Here is a 16,108-nt window from a genome sequence, read left to right as displayed (position 1 = left end):
GACATAAAAAGTCATCGGGTACATTCCTGTCATGAAGTACTGCCAAAAATGTATCTGTGACCTTGGATCAGAACTTGAAATGGAGCCAACTATTTAACTCTACTGCAATGTTATGCATGTACTAGTTATTGGCAAATTAGCAGGCTGCAGAGTAGTGAAAACCTTGAAAGTTAAAGCAAATAAATCCTTTATCTAAATTAAAAGTAATTATTTTAGGTTAATTTGGACAAACAGCAGATGTTCTGTGTTCTTTGAATCAAAACAAAGCAGTTGTTGGAAGCAAGAGAGAGGAAAAGGCAGGCACAGATCAGCAATACTTGGTAAATCCTTGACTTTGTTTCATTACAGCTGTAAATAAGATAGTTAATTGCATAGAGGCTTGACAACTTACAGATGGGCTAAGTGTAAGAAGAACGGATGTCAAGCGCTGCAATCTCTTCCACCTGGAATTGCTTAATGTTGTTAGTATGGGAGTAGTGGGGTTGGCTCACATAACTACAGATATTTAAGCAGTAACAAGAAGGGGAGACAGAGCTCACTGTTACTCTCTGCAGTGTGTTTCTTTATAATGGGAAATGTATTGGCTTAATTTTACTGTACACAGACAGATTTCAAGACTGAATATTTTGTTATGGACAAAGTTTGAAAATTTGTCAATACAATACTCAATTTGTGTGGTATTTATGCTAAGATATTATCCTCTACAGTTAAAAAATAAATACTTTTTGCAAAAAAGAACATTTTGGCTTACATTGACCTTAAACTTCATACTTGTGTAAGATGATTTGTAAACCTCTTATCAGTATCCATCCTCTGGATGTGAATAGGATAAAATAAAGGAGAGGAGAATGGTCTAAGAAGCTTTGGCTCCACACTGGAGAGAAAGACAAGGCATAAATGAAGAAAAATAACAAAATGTTTAAAAATATAAAGTTTTGGCTTTTCCTTTAAAACCCAGGGTCTGCTGATTGAGGCCAGTTTGCTACAGTGCAGCAAGAAAGAATGTGATGAATCCCCTCTAAAATATATAACACAACTTAATAACAAGTTGATCCTGGATATACGACATTATATAAGAAAGTACTACAGTGTGAGTAGTTTTACATTTAGTCAATTATTTCAACAACAAATTCTGGATTCACTTCATCTGTATATCTTTAGATATAATCAAAACTTTATTAGTAAGTTTAAGATTACTTTTAAAATGAATTAAATATTTAGACTATTTCTTTACAAAAATGTGTGCTAGCATGCAGATTGATCTAGAGAGTGTTTATAAGGTGTATATGTCACTCATGCCCATAGAGTTTTTGCCAGGAGCATTACCAATGAGCTTAATGAGTAGTCTGCATACTCTTAATTTAGGCTGCTAGATTATAGATAGATTATATCATGATTATTCTGAAGATATCATGTGTATAATTTTTCTCTTGGGAAAAAGATTGTGAAATAGATGGTAAATCATTAATGCTTCAAATTGTTTGGGATGTATTGCTCATCAATGCAGAACGTAACATGACTAATCTAGTTCATATCTTGCTGAATGACAAAAAAAAAATAATGTCAGTGCCAGTCATTCAAGCTTTGGCATATGCTGCTTCCTTTATTAAAGTGGCTTGTCAATAATCAAAATGTAGATGAGCAGGAGATTTTTGCAGAATAGTATATTTAAGGAGGCTACTAATGTATGAATCTCCAAAGAGCTGTTTGTGCCCAAAGCACCTTGGGTTTTCTGTTAAAATATATGTTCAGAACTAGAACCCTTACTAAAGCACTTGTTCCCTTTTTTAAAAATTGCCAGTAGTTTGGACACTGTTTTCAACACTGACTGCACAACTTGGTAGGTGATGTCTATAACATATAGAAATAAGTTCAGGTCAACTGTTTTAATATATTGGGATGTGTGATGCTTTCTAGGCATGAGGATGGGTAGGGGGCTGAATTGTGATAGCTTAAAAGGTTGACATAGTTTCACTGATACACTTTCTGCTCCATCAGGTCATGTATTTATTTTCCTAAGAAAATATTAGAACTGTATCCTACACTTAATAGTATTATGTGTGCATAGAAATACTGATGGGGAGAGAGCCTTCAACTGAACATTTGCACTGTAGGTATTAACTTGCATTTCAGTGAGTTAAACAATCACATTTTGAAGGTAAGTATCCTCAGCTACAATTATGATGACAATTCAAAGATGGTGCATTCTGCAGTGGGCTGGACTACATGACCCTGGAGAGCCCTTCCAATTTTATGATTCTATGTTTACGGGAAAATTACCCTATATTATCATTGTGTAAATATTGTGTTATACCCTCTTTGGATTGAGATTTGATAATCATCTGATTTTGACTAGAGTTTACAGTTGGAATGCCTTTAAAATTTAACTTTCACACTTGTATATCTTTGCATCCATTGTGTGAAAATGCACTTTACAGAAGAAACGTAGTATTGGTGGTGTTGGTGGAAAGTGCTATCAAGTTTCAGCTGATTTATGGTGACCCTGTAGGGTTTTCAAGGCAAGAGACATTCAGAGATGGTTTGCCATTGCCTGCCTCTGCGTAGCAACTCTGGGCTTCTTTGGTGGTCTCTCATAGAAATACTAACCAGGACCAACATTGCTTAGCGTCTGAGGTCTGATGTGATCAGTCTAACCTAGGCCATCCAGATCAGGGCTTGGTATTTCCTGGTCACATTTTATCAGTCTTGATTGCTTCAATTAAGTACCTGGCATTCTGTTTAACAACAAATCTTGAAAAATAATTCAACAAATAGCAGTGGTTTAGGGATAACTTTGTCAAAACACTATCATGTACTTCTTGAATTGAGGCAGCAAGTGTAGTTGTTTCGTCAAATTATGATAACATGTGCCGTTAGTTGAACTTATTTCAAATTTTAACATTTGGCTTACAAATAAATTGGATCTGATGCATTCAAAACAATCACATTTAACTGCATGCTCCAGATGTACTGCAGAACCGTATACCTGTAGAGAATTGTGGCAGACGAGGCTTGTTCTACCTCTACCTGAGAGCAGCCAATGAAAGCTAATGGACCATTGGGGAGTTCTGAACAGCAGTTGGCAGTTGGGATATGAGGAGCAGAGAGGAAAAAGGAGAGTGTCTGATTGAGTGAAACTGTGGAGAGGCGCAATTTGTAGCCATAAGATCCCAGCCGCAGGAATAGGGTTACAGTTCAGAAGTTGGATGGAAGCAAAATGTAACTTTTACTTGACTTTCTTCAGTGTTATGTTAATGCCATAAATAAAACTTCTTGTTTTATTTAATGACATGGGCTGTGTATCTAATAGAAAGAAACACACAATTTAATACCTTGGTCTCTAGGATATAAATAAATGGTGGCAATGTTTGAATGGAGCAGTGTTTGAACCTCCAATAACTCTGTGATAGCAAGGGCCTGTTATTAAAGGGGGCTAGGCTTCCCTCTCTGCTTACATCACTGAGAGCGAGAGAGAGAGAGAGAGGACCTGAGAGGTAAAAGTCTCCCTTTATATTTGAGATACAAGAAAAATGTGATGTTCTGACCTACATGTAACCCAGAACTTTAGAAAGGGGTTTTAGAGGGTGAGTGGAGAAGGACTACAAGACTTTTATGTATTCCATTAGAATTTATTAAAATATAAATCAGAATATACTCTTCTTGCTTTAATGAGTTGAATCCTACCTGTTATCCATTGGTACAAGCAGATAATCTCTTAGGGCTTTTCTGCACATTAAAAAAAATTGCGTTACTCCAGCGCAGTGGCATAACACTAGAGAAAATCGCGCCTCTGGCAATTCTTCACCTCCTGGCATATCTTGCCACTCTACACGCCTGCTTGAAATGGCCGAAGATGGGCTACACACGCTCCTCTCTTCTGCCTGTCAATCAAGACAGACAGCCAATCATCTTTCTCCCTCTTTTAAAGGTACCATGATGCGAGCTAATTATTTTTTTAAGTTCTCAGTTTAAATGCATAGGGCTTTTTTTTTTTTACTGCCACCCCTCTTGGAATGCTGAAGCTTTTAATAAATGATCTTTTTCCTGATTTTTTTTTTTGGGGGGGGAGAAGAGGCATGCTTTGTGTGTAAACTGGTAGGGGAAAGTTTGGTTTTTTTTGCTCTGCCTGGGCAATTGTACACCTATTTGTTGCTCCAGGCACTTTGTGCATATATAAAAAAGAATCCCTTTCCCCGGGAGAAGGGAGAGGAAGGAGGATGCGAGGGCGGGCTCTGGAGCCAGAGATAGCGCTACTTCGGCGCCACACAATCCCTTGGTGTGTGGCTTGCTAGTAGCTCTCCTCCCTCTCATGCTACATAGTTGGGGGAATCCAGTTTATGTGATTCCCCCACTGGCACTTTAAAATGGAGGTTGTAGCTGCCGGTTTGCTGCTGGGTCACTGGATCCTGTCAATGTCATGCAAAGCACCAAAAATATAGCATTTGCAAAAAGTAAGTATTTCACTATTTTTCCTGGGTGCAGAACTGCCCTCACTTTTCTCTCTGTTCCTTAACAACATCTTTGAACTCCTAAAATTCTGTGCTATAGACATAATGCCATATAGGAGGAGGGACTGCAATCAGAGGGAGCATCAGGCAAGATTTCTCCTCCTTGCAGCAGCAGAAAGCTGTTAGGATCCAACCTCAAAACTTGCTATATATGATGAGAAAATGTTTCCATTTATTTAGTAGCATATCCCCTTTAGAAAATGAACATTTAACAGTAGTGTGAAATTTTTATTCTCTTTGCCTTCCTTTCTTCCAGGCCCTTAGCCAGATATTTTTTGTTAGTGGGACAGATTTTTTGTCAAAGGAGCAATAAGGGAACCAAGACCCACTTGGGGTTGCCAACCTCCAGGTGAGGGCTGGAGAATGAATTTGTTATGGTGGGGTGATGGCAAACAATAACTTGCCATTTCATCTAGCCATAATCTTTCTTTAGGGTGGATTGGAGGTCAGAGCACAAGGAAGAGCTCCAGTGTGGCTTCAAGGCATGAAGGAGAAGCTCCCAAAGGTGCATGGGCAGCCAGTAGCCTGTATAGGCTCACAGGGCTTAGGCCTTCACAGACAGACACTTGTTGCCCAGCAGGCCCAGCACCTTCCCTGGATGTCCAGCGGGTGCTGCTGAGGTAGCCATTGCCAGCTGAGAAGGGAACAGCAGTGGACACCAGGCAGAGAGGGAAAAAGGGAAGAAAGGAGAGACCATGATTTCCTGTAGCTCCCCTTACTGGCGCAGAGCCCTGTTCTTTGATGGTTTCACTGCATGGAAGATTGCATCCCATTGCACCAGAATGCACGTAGTGCTGGTGACAGCCAGACACTCTCCCTCTCTCCAGCAGGCTCCACCTTCATAGAACTGCACTTACAAAACACAGTCACTCTTTCTTCCAGGGCTTCCTTTATCTTCCCTGTTGACTTGCCCTCAGCAGGAGGTGAAATCTGGGATCCTGACCCCTTCCAACTCCCCATATGTATGATCTGCCCTGTATGGGCACAGTTAGGGGAACATCTGTGCTGATATGGCTGAAATGGTCATTAGGGGTGAGGTTACTTTTAGTTCTTGTATAATTGAGGTTTTATGGGGTTTTAATGCTGTACTTTATGGGTTTTATGTGTAATCCGCCCTAAGATGATTTGTCGTGAGGGACAGTGTTAAGGTTTGAACATAAATACATAAATAAATAATAAACTCTATGATTCTATGATGCATCATTCTATAGTCAGAGGTTGCAAAAATAGGTATAGGGGATGAGAACCAATAAGTGCTAGCTGGCTTCTTTTCTGGCATACACAGGAAACATAATGCCTGTGCCCTGGAAACGAATGTACAGTCTTTTTTTCTAATAAGTGGGAAGTAAGCAGAACTTCTCCACTTCGCGTTCTCTCTCTCTTTTTGTCATGGCTAGGGCATTTCCAAGACAGAAAGCAGCTCCTGCTGTTGAATGAATCATGCCATGCTTGCAGTCAAGGAACTGAGGCCACTTCCTGGAGGAGGGGCTTGCAATATGGGCTAATGAAATTGTCTGAGCAGGCTTGGGTGGTGAACCTACCTTTCCCACCTTAAGCTCCTGCACCATTGCTGGGATTACTGAAACTACCTCTCCTGTTTAAGATACTGCTCAAAGCATCCTTTGACAACCTCCCTGACTGTGGGCGTGACTCAACCATGATTAAAGGATCTCAATAACATGAGCTGTTGGTTGAATACACTTTGGTGTAGTGATTAGGAGTGTGGACTTCTAATCTGGCAAGCTGGGCTTGATTCCGCGCTTCCCACATGCAGCCAGCTGGGTGACCTTGGGCTTGCCACAGCACTGATAAAGCTGTTCTGATCGAGCAGTGATATCAGGGCTCTCTCAGCCTCACCCACCTCACAGGGTGTCTGTTGTGGGGAAAGTAAAGGGAAGGCAATTGTAAGCCTCTTTGAGACTCCTTTGGGCAGAGAAAAGTAGCATATAAGAACCAACTCTTCTTCACTTGCTTGGGATACCTAATGTTTGGTAAACAGAGACGTCCTCCTTATCCTATTCCTCCCTTCCCCCCCCCCCTTCTGTAGTGTATCTATTCAGAAGCCCATTGTCTGTGGTGGTTTAAACCTGTATCTTTGCAAGAGCAGAAACCAGGCAGCATGTAAACTTGCACAGCAGGGGTCAGTTTGCCCTGCTAAGAGTCCAATTGTGTCACACAGACAGACTGTAGAGCTGCAACTTTCTTCTCCTGTGCCTGCCATGAGGGAGGGGGCCTAATGCTCAGGTAGCTGACATTGTCTTGAGAGGTGCTGGAGGCTGCACAGTTGGTCAGGTGCCATTAGAGGGCGAGGGAAGTGTCAAGGCCCACTACAGCAGTGGTCCCCAACCTTTTTTCGGCTGGGGACTGGCAGGGCAACTGCCCCGCCCGCGCATCGCGCATGCGCGGCCCGCCCACACATGCGCACATGCACACTGTGCGGCCAAAATCACACATGCGCGGAACTTTCGCGGATGCGTGCATGTGCGAAAGTGCCGCGCACTCGCGATTTCGGCCGCGCAGCGCACTTGTGCGCATGCGCGGCTACGCATGCATGATGCGCAGCATGGCCCTGATTCCCTCTCCCCCCCTCCCGCAGTAAGAAGCTTCCCGGGCCGCAAGCTTGCGGCCTGGGAAGTTTTTTACTGCGGGGGGCGGGGAGAGGGAACCGCGGCCCGGCGCCCTGGCCTTCGCGGCCCGTCACCGGGCCGCGGACCGCAGGTTGGGGACCACTGCACTACAGCACTTGCCACTGCCTCACCCCTCAAAATGTTGCTGCAACATGGGAGCTTTTAAATTGGATGCATTTCTGTCCACTGCACATGGTGGGATTGAGGGAAGAAAGTGACCCCCAGGTTTATCTGTGTGGGCCTGAGTATTCAAGTTTGCCAGGGGTTACTCTGAATTCCTGTGATGGAACAACAAAAAGGAACACCAAGAAGATGCATTCAGCTCAGTTCCCAGGTGGGGTGATGATGGTTGTTGCTCTCTCACAACGTGGTTGAAGTTGGAATGATTGCTGGAAGTGGAGTCCCCACTAGGTGTGTGCTACCGGGTGGGCTGCCCTCGAAGATGGGCAGGAAGGCAGGCAGGACAAATTGCCTGCCTATTGCTATGTCCCTACTTAGTAGTGAACTTATCTGCTGCCTTAGGATATGTTTTAGGTTTTTAGTGCCTTTCTTCAATCCACTGGCTTCTGCACTCCTTGTTATTTCTTAATCCAGTGCCTCGCAGTCCAGCTCATTTTGCTTTCACCTGCTTACTCTCCTTGTCAGGAACCCCTCTTCATCTTCTCTTAAGAGCATACAGAAAACGTTGTACATTATTATTATTATTATTGTTGTTGTTGTTGTTATTATTATTATTTCAATTTATTTCCCGCCTCTTCCGGAAGGCTCGAGGCGGGTGACAATGATCTTAACCCCATTAAAACCCCCATTAAAATATTAATGCCAACATGGCGACAAAGAGAAAATACCCCATCCCTTCCCATACTAATTTCAGAGATAATGGAGGAGTGCAATGTACACTTCCTAACTCCCGGGTGATGTCCCGAGTTCGCTGACCCCAGCCTCAACCATAGACCTGGTGGAAGAGCTCCATCTTGCAGGCCCCAGGACTCTCCCCCCCCCCGGGAAGCAGCGTCGCGTCTCTTTCCACCTCAGGGCACCGGGCAGGGAGCCCCCGCCAGCTGCAGGAAGCACAGGCAGCCGGGCTGGAGAGAGCTGGTTGGTGTAGTGTTGAGCTGCTCAGCGCAGCTCCCCCGGCGCGGCTGGGGCAGCTTCGGACGTCGGGTGGGCAGGGTGGGCGGAGGCGCCGCTCCAGCGCGATGTCGAGGCTGCCACTTGCAGCTCGGTGGGACGGGGTGAGCTGAGCGTTGCGCAGGTGGCATGGCTCCTCTCGCGCGGCTTCGGCAGCTTGTGGTGTCAGGTGGGCGGCATCGCCGCTGCCCCAAGGTGCTCAGGCTGGCTGTCCTGGCTCCGTGCAGACGGGGCGGGCGGCGGCTGCAGCGAGGCGGGGGGCGTCTTGTGGCGGCGGGTGGCGGCGCAGGCTGCCGGGGGCTCCCTTGCGGCTGGCCTGGCGTGTCGGAGGCGCTTCGCGCCTCCACGCTCCAGGCCAGCCCCAGCAACTGCAAGCCGCGCTGCGCGCGGCTCGCAGTTGCTGGGGCTGGGAATCAGAGGGACCAATCGGCAGGAGCTGCGCGCATGCCAATTGATCCCTCCGATTGTCTGTCAGGAGGAAGGTTCCAATCCGGACCCTTCCTCATCACGGACACATCCCGCCCTAAAACCCCTTACCCTTTTATTTAGTCCGTGGCGCCCGCGGCGCCACGGGCGGTTTAAAGATTATATTGTTCATGTTCATCTGTACGGAATGGTCATAACTAAGTGTTAAAATTTATTTCATGACCTATAGAAAAGTGATTGGACTTTAACTGTCCACACTTCAAAATCTGCTATTGATACTCTATCGGATATCCTTGCTAAATTAAAGCATTGGTTGTTAAAATGTAATACATTCATGGTGTGTGTTGTTGTTTTTTTTTACCTGAAGACAAAGAGTAATTTGCCACAATGGAATCAGAATATTATAGTAAGTTTAAGGGGAAAAGTAGTCATCTAACTTGGTCACAGGTCTCCTGTATCTTGACTACTGGAAGCTAGACTCTAAAAAATATAGTATATTACTATCTGCCTAAACTTTGTGTTGATGTAAAATATGTAAAAAGGCATTGGTAGAGTCAAGAGAATATGTTCCATTTCAAAACAATGTTGTTTTGATGTGAATATAAATGACTTCTTAAAACAGAAATACTACTTCAAGTATGTGTGTTGAATGTGGGTTCACTAAATATTAGAATAAATTGTTTACTACCCAAAGAAGTCATGATTTACAATCTAAAGATGAGAATAAATCATCTTGATTTGGGTGATACATATCCTCACTCTCTGCCATACATCCACATATCCTCACTCTGTGCCATACATCCACACACACACACACACACACACACACACACACACACACACACACACCATTCTGGTGTTGTGTCTCACTGCCAGAGTACCCACATGTGTGAGCATAGTGTTTGAAAAGGATTTTTCCAAGGTGGATCAGATTGTATGATCGACCTTTGGATATTATCTGGGATATTGAATGTGCTGTTCAGGGCTTTGGATGTGACTGTGCAGAACTGAGATTTTTGCATCAGTGTATAAACATCTGGTGGATCAGGTATGGTTGTGTGGGATGGAAGGACATACAATCTTATGTCTTCACTAATACATAGAATTAGGGTTTGAGGAGAATATTGTTGAACCCAATTCTGTGTTAGTACAGCATCTGTATTTATCTGATGTGACAATGGGATTCATGCATGCCTTACATTGGAGCCGCTGCTTAATTTTTTCAAATGTACATCTATGATTATAAAGTACCAGCAGGTGAGTTCAAGCTTACATGTTGGATTGCTCATACAAGTGGACCACCGCGTTTATATGAACAAAACAGTTCAAGGTAACACACATACATAAATTCTTGGTGATTTTGTATGTTATTATTGATGAGGTAGAAGAGTTAAGGCCACTTCATTCTCCCATGTGTCTCAAGCATTTATTGAAAGTCAAGCCATTGTGGTGACACATACCATGATATAGATTTAAAAAGCTAAAATGTAGTTGCTTGAAAAATTCTCTCTCCGATCATCGAAGATTTTTGCTGGTTTAAAAAACATTCCATTTAAACAATAAAACATCTTCCTTAAGCTAGTCAAGTTGTTCTAGTAATAAATTCCTTAATATTCCCTGTGCTGTTCCAAATAACATTAACTATTCTCTTTTATCTACACACACATTAAGCTTTTTTAAAAGGGTGACATAGATTTTATTCTTTTTCCCTATGTATGCATTATTCTTTTGAAAGATTGATCTAGGTTTTTTTTTTAAAAAATTCTGCTGAAGAGCAAGCAAATAGGGGGGAAAAAGAATACTTGCTAATCTAAATTGGGAAATGAAGAAGGCTTTTTTAAGCATGAAAATTTCATCATCTTGTCAGCTGGCAGAATGCCTGCTGTGTGGATTCACAAAGGCTAAGAATTACACTTTCATGAAATTTTCCTCACTAACTGCCCTGGTTAATTTGAAAGATAACCCACTGCTCTAATTCATCCCTCAATTGGGTGGTGCAGGTTTTATCTTTGATCTGACAAAGCATTTGTGTTAATCGTTTTGGCCCTCTACTAGACACTCTTGGGATTGTGCTTTTACAATAAATGTTTCTGTGATAGCTCTTTAGTCTATTATACTTACAATAGATCTATAGAACTGGTAATTAATTCTGTGCTGCTTTGGAAATGGGAAGAATAGGTGTAGCTCTGTCAAGTGCTACTGGAAGTTTGTTTAGCTGGTTCGTTTTTGAAGTGTTACCCTTAGCTTTCAGTGAAATATGTATGGTTTGGGGTAGCTTGTTCTGAAGTGCCTAGCTATAAGTGGGCAAACTGTACCCAAGGTGTATGGTTTATGTCTATATCTGTTTCATGTGATAAAATAGATACTTTAAAAGATAGGCATTAATTTTTTTTCTTCAAATGAAATCCAGCCACCTAGTATAGCATGTACCTTTGGGAAGACTACCCACATTAATAGTCGTGGTTTTGACGCATACGTTTTCACATTACTATATCAATGCTTGAAGTATTAGTCATTTGGGGGAAAGCATATTTAGTACAAAGTACTATGTCACCAATAAAAATACTCAAGTTTGTCTACAAGAACCCATCTTGTTTTGTGGTGTTTATTGTAACACTGCTATGTTATTTTTACAGATATCACTGTGGGATATATTTCTGTTGTTAAGAAAGTATTTAAATACAGGCACTGCAAGCATGCTTGACCTGCATGGATTTATTAATGTGTGTTTAAAAGAACAATAATTCTTTATGCTTCAGAAGAGGCTTTAAGTCTTTGGCATTCTCTCCTATTATCAAAACAGGCCACTATTTTTCAAGGATGTATTTAGAAGGCTATTGAACTGCTAAATAAATTTGTACTCTTCTGAGAAAATTCAGTGTTAAATAACCCTCAGAATTCTGTATTAACTTGTGACAAAGTAGAGTGCATGACAATGGCAGTATAAACAGTTCAGGTTCAAATGAAATTGTTTGCACGTTGGTGTGTTTCCATAAAGACATACCAACCAATTTGTTGGATGAGATACCAGGGTCCATCTAAAGTAGCCTTCTATCTCCAACAGTGACCAGCCAAAGATATACCTGCAGATATTCCAAGTCCCAACATACTCTCACCAGCAACTAACAGAGACTTTGAACATAGTTGTTTTGAGTTATGCCTGATAAGGTTTGGTAGTGTCTTCATCTGAGAAATGTAAGTTGGTTTCTAGGTTACAGAATAATTGTATAGCTAACCTGAAATTAGTGAACCATGGTAATCATATTTGCTATTTTGCCAATAGTTAATATTGTTTCAGCCTTGTTCTGGATTTTCACTTGGAATTAATTTCAATATCTGGAACCTGTTACATTGCTTAATGGATGTCTGTTCTGCTTGCTGAAGCCATGAATTTTCCAGCAAGATGGAAACATTGTAGGGGACTCAAGAAGCCTACTTGGATGAACAGAGAATATCAGGAGAAGCTAAGGAAGAAAAAGGAAATGTTCAAGAAATGGAGGGAAGGACAGACCTCTCAAGAAGAGTATCTGCAGGTTACTACTCACTGGACTTGGTCCTAAGTAATGCTCAAGACCTGGTGAGAGAGATAAAAGTGATATCACCAGTTGGGAACAGTGATCTTAATGTCATTATTTTTAGCATTTCAGTGTGTACACCCCAACACGACATTTAGAAGAGGTAACTTCTCTAAAATGAGGGGGATTGTAAAGAAGAAACTGAAAGGAAAGATAAAGATGGTAAAATCCCTTTTGGAAGCCTGGAGAGTATTTAAAACTGCAGTATGGAAGTTCAGGTACAATGTATACCATAGGTGTCATGACTGCACCTGCTGCACCTCTGGCTGAGCTTCCAGAGAGTGCTCCAAGGGCCATAGCCGGCCCAGGCGCACTGCCCAGGCCAAGCATATTCCCAGTGCCACCTGGAGACCCTGCCGGAGATTAATGTATTGGGGATTGGGGCCAGCCCGATCCTTTAGATCAGGGGTAGTCAACCTGTGGTCCTCCAGATGTTCATGGACTACAATTCCCATGAGCCCCTGTCAGCAAATGCTGGCAGGGGCTCATGGGAATTGTAGTCCATGAACATCTGGAGGACCACAGGTTGACTACCCCTGCTTTAGATGATGAGCAACCTGGTCCCAGCCAGGCTTCCACCCAGCCTTACCTGCCACCACCCTCGAGACCCGGAGGGAAGGCCCCATCTAGCCCAGAGGAAGCTGTCAGAAGATCAACTCGACTGTCAACACACTGTAAGGCCCAATGGGTGCAGATAAAGATCCTTCTCTGGATGAGGACTAGGTTCAGCTGCAAGTCCTCCAACAGAAGGCTACTCCACCCAGCCTTGGTATACTTAAGGAGGAGCTTGAGACAAGCTTCCCCTTGGGCGCAACACATGTGTTCCCTGCCCATCTTTCCAGACACTTGGTATTCCGGTTCACTACGGTGAAGCTCTGCTCATTTGATTCCTGGTTCTTAACTTTGGCTTGACTCCTTGACTACATTCCTGGTACCTGGCTTTGGCTCTTGATTATTTTCGGTTCCTGACTTCAACTTGGCTTGACTTCATTCCTGGTTCCTGACTTCAACTTGCTCTTTGATTCCGTTCCTGGCCCTTGTCTCTGTTCTCTGACTACTCAATCACATCTTTAAGATTCTCTCTGATACTTGACCATAGCCTGGCTTTGACTCTGCTGCCCACCCCTTTAATTGGTGAACCGGCTCCCTTGGCTTTAGACCCTACAGACTGGACTCGGGACTCTGAACTTGCCCCAAGAAATGGTCTCAGCTTCCTGGCCAAGGGTATAATTAACTGGTAACCAGTGTGTGGCAGGACAACAGGCTTGGAATGGAAGTTCAGATACAATGTATATCGCAGGCTTGGAATAGGTATATAAAACAACCTGCATGGTTAATTAACAAAGTAACGGAAATGGTGAAAAGTAAGAAGGATTTCTTTAGGCAGTCAAAGCCTAGTTTAAGTGATGTAAATAAAAGAGACCACAGGCTTTGAAAATGAAACATGAATCTGTGATCAGACAGGAAAAAAGGAACTATGAGGAATATATTGCAGAAAACAAAGACCACCAACAAAATTTTTTTCAATTACATTAAAAGCAGAAATCCAACCAAGGAGCATGACAAAGGAGTAAAAGTATTACTAAAGGAAATGGCAGAGGAGCTGAATGCATTTTTGCTTCTGTCTACACTGTAGGAGTTGAGAGATGCTTGCCTGCTCCAGATCCTCTGATTTCAATCCTGAATGGGATTGAGATGATGAAAAATGGTTTTATAACAGATGGACAAATTAAAAACCGAAAAATCACCAGGCCAGAATTGCATACATTCAGGAGAAGAACTCAAATGTGAACGTGTGGGTTTCTTGACAAAAAATATGAAATCTATCACTATAATCTGCTTCCATTATTGAGGATTGGAAGGTAGCCAATATAACTCCCATCTTTAAAAAAATTAGTTCCAGAGGAGATCTGGAAAACTACAGGCCATTGATAACAGGACAAATTGATGGAATCCATTAGTAAATATAGAATTAGTAGACACATTGATGAACAAAAGATATTATCAGGTTGGATTTTGCAAGGAAAGATCTTGTCTCACTACCCTTTTAGACCATGGAGGAACCCTTGAAATATTTTTCAGGCTTTGAGGAATCCTGAAAGTGGTAACATGCCCTTTTAGAGAAGTGGGCATGGAAGTAATCTGTGGGAGTTGGCTAACCAATCAAGTGATCATTTACCACTTCCATTGGGAAAAATAGTCTAGGCCTATAGAGCAACCTTTCTTAACTTTTTTGCCATTGAGAAACTCCTGAAAAAATCTTCAGGCTACTAGAAATCCCAAAAGTGATGTGATTGCACAGAATATGATTGGAAAGCATAGCTGGGTATACATCCACCCAAGGGTCCCACCTCTTCCACCTCCTCCATGCCTGTCATTGGCCATGGGGGGGGGGAGTTGACATGGCCATATATGATCAAATTTTAAAAATATATAGAATATCAGTTAACCCCACCCATTTGGGAAATACTTCCAGAACCATCAAGAAACCCCAGAGTTTTACAAAACCATGATTAAGAAAGCCTGCTGTAGAGGCTGGTGGGGTTAGACCCATTTTGAATCTCAGGAATCTGAATATTTATCCATTTCAGAGTTTCACATAGTATCCCTTCCTTCACTTTTACAGTTATTTGTTTGTTGTTATTGACTTGAAAAATGTCTACTTTCACCTCTCTGTTCATGTTCAACATTGTAAATTCTTTCATATTTTGTGTGAAAAATAGGTGTTTCAGAATAGTGTTTTACCCTTTAGTTTAGCTACTACAGCAAGGGTATGTATGAAGTCCCTAGCTCCTGTGGTTGCTTATCTCTGAATGCAAGGTTGCTATATACTCCTGTATTTGGATGACTGGCTGCTGGTTGTTGATTCAAGAGAGAAATTGTTATGCCATTGCTGTTTGGTTTTAGAAACTTGTCAGAGCTTGGGACTTATGGTAGTTTGGGGAAAGTACCATTTGGTCTTCTCCCAGAGGGTACAGTTTATTGGGGCCAAGCTGGATTCTGTAATGGGTAAAGACAGGATACACACTATCTTTAACTAATTAATTACAAATAATTTTCAGCCAATCAGTAAAATCCTCCATTCTTTGGGACTCATGGCTTCTACAACAGCTGTGTTACCACTGGCCAGATAGCAAATGAGGCCCTTGCAACTTTGTTTTTTGTCCTTTTACACAGTGGAAGTTCACACCCAATGGCATAAATTCTCCATCCCAAGGCCTGTCATCTATTTTCTGCAATGGTGGCTGTCCCCATCTATGTCTCATGGGGCATGCCCTTGGAGTTCCTGAGTGTGAAGCATCTGACTACAGATGCTTCAGTTTATGGTTGGGATGCTCACTGTGAGGGTCCTTCTGAGCATGTGACAGTCTCATCTGTAGAAAAAGCTACATACTAAACTTTTAGAGTTACAGGCAGTTTTCCCATGCCAAGTGTTTTGCAGATATCTTTCAGAAGCACTCCATCTTGGTCCAGAAAGACAATACGGTAACAGTGTTCTATTTGAACAAGCAAGGAGGAATAGGTTCTGTCAGGAGGCCATAATGGTGTTTCTCTTCATTCTACCCATATTTCTGGGATTTTGTTTTTAATTTTAAAAAGACAGTGGGGATACAGAAAAGAAGGTTCTGATGAATGAAACCCAACAAAACCAGAATTAACCAGAAGATCTCAGCAGAACCATGGGCTAATCTGGCAAGCCAAAAGTAGCCAATGTCATACCAGAAAATCCAAACAATACCAACTTGAATCAAGGGACATTGTTGCAAGCCCAAGAAAACCAATATCAAACAACAGAAGCATAGCAAGATAGTGGTCCACTGAGACCAGGCCAACACAACCC

The 16,108-nt window shown here is 42.4% G+C and overlaps 1 protein-coding gene across 4 annotated transcripts in view; it reads left to right on the top strand.

Moving 5' to 3' along the window:
- POLA1 (DNA polymerase alpha 1, catalytic subunit) overlaps positions 1 to 16,108 on the top strand; it is a 256,073-nt gene that overhangs the window by 107,815 nt on the left and 132,150 nt on the right. For all 4 annotated transcript variants that reach the window (XM_077343005.1, XM_077343006.1, XM_077343003.1 and 1 more), the window contains exon 34: positions 959 to 1,090. In XM_077343005.1, coding sequence (XP_077199120.1) covers positions 959 to 1,090 — 132 coding nt within the window. The remainder of the gene's footprint in view (positions 1 to 958; positions 1,091 to 16,108) is intronic.

Source organism: Paroedura picta, chromosome 6 (genome assembly GCF_049243985.1).
Source record: "Paroedura picta isolate Pp20150507F chromosome 6, Ppicta_v3.0, whole genome shotgun sequence".
In the NCBI taxonomy this organism is placed as follows: domain Eukaryota; kingdom Metazoa; phylum Chordata; class Lepidosauria; order Squamata; family Gekkonidae; genus Paroedura; species Paroedura picta.
The sequence above is the reverse complement of the archived record's forward strand: the minus strand, read 5'-3'. Positions and strand labels throughout refer to the sequence as shown.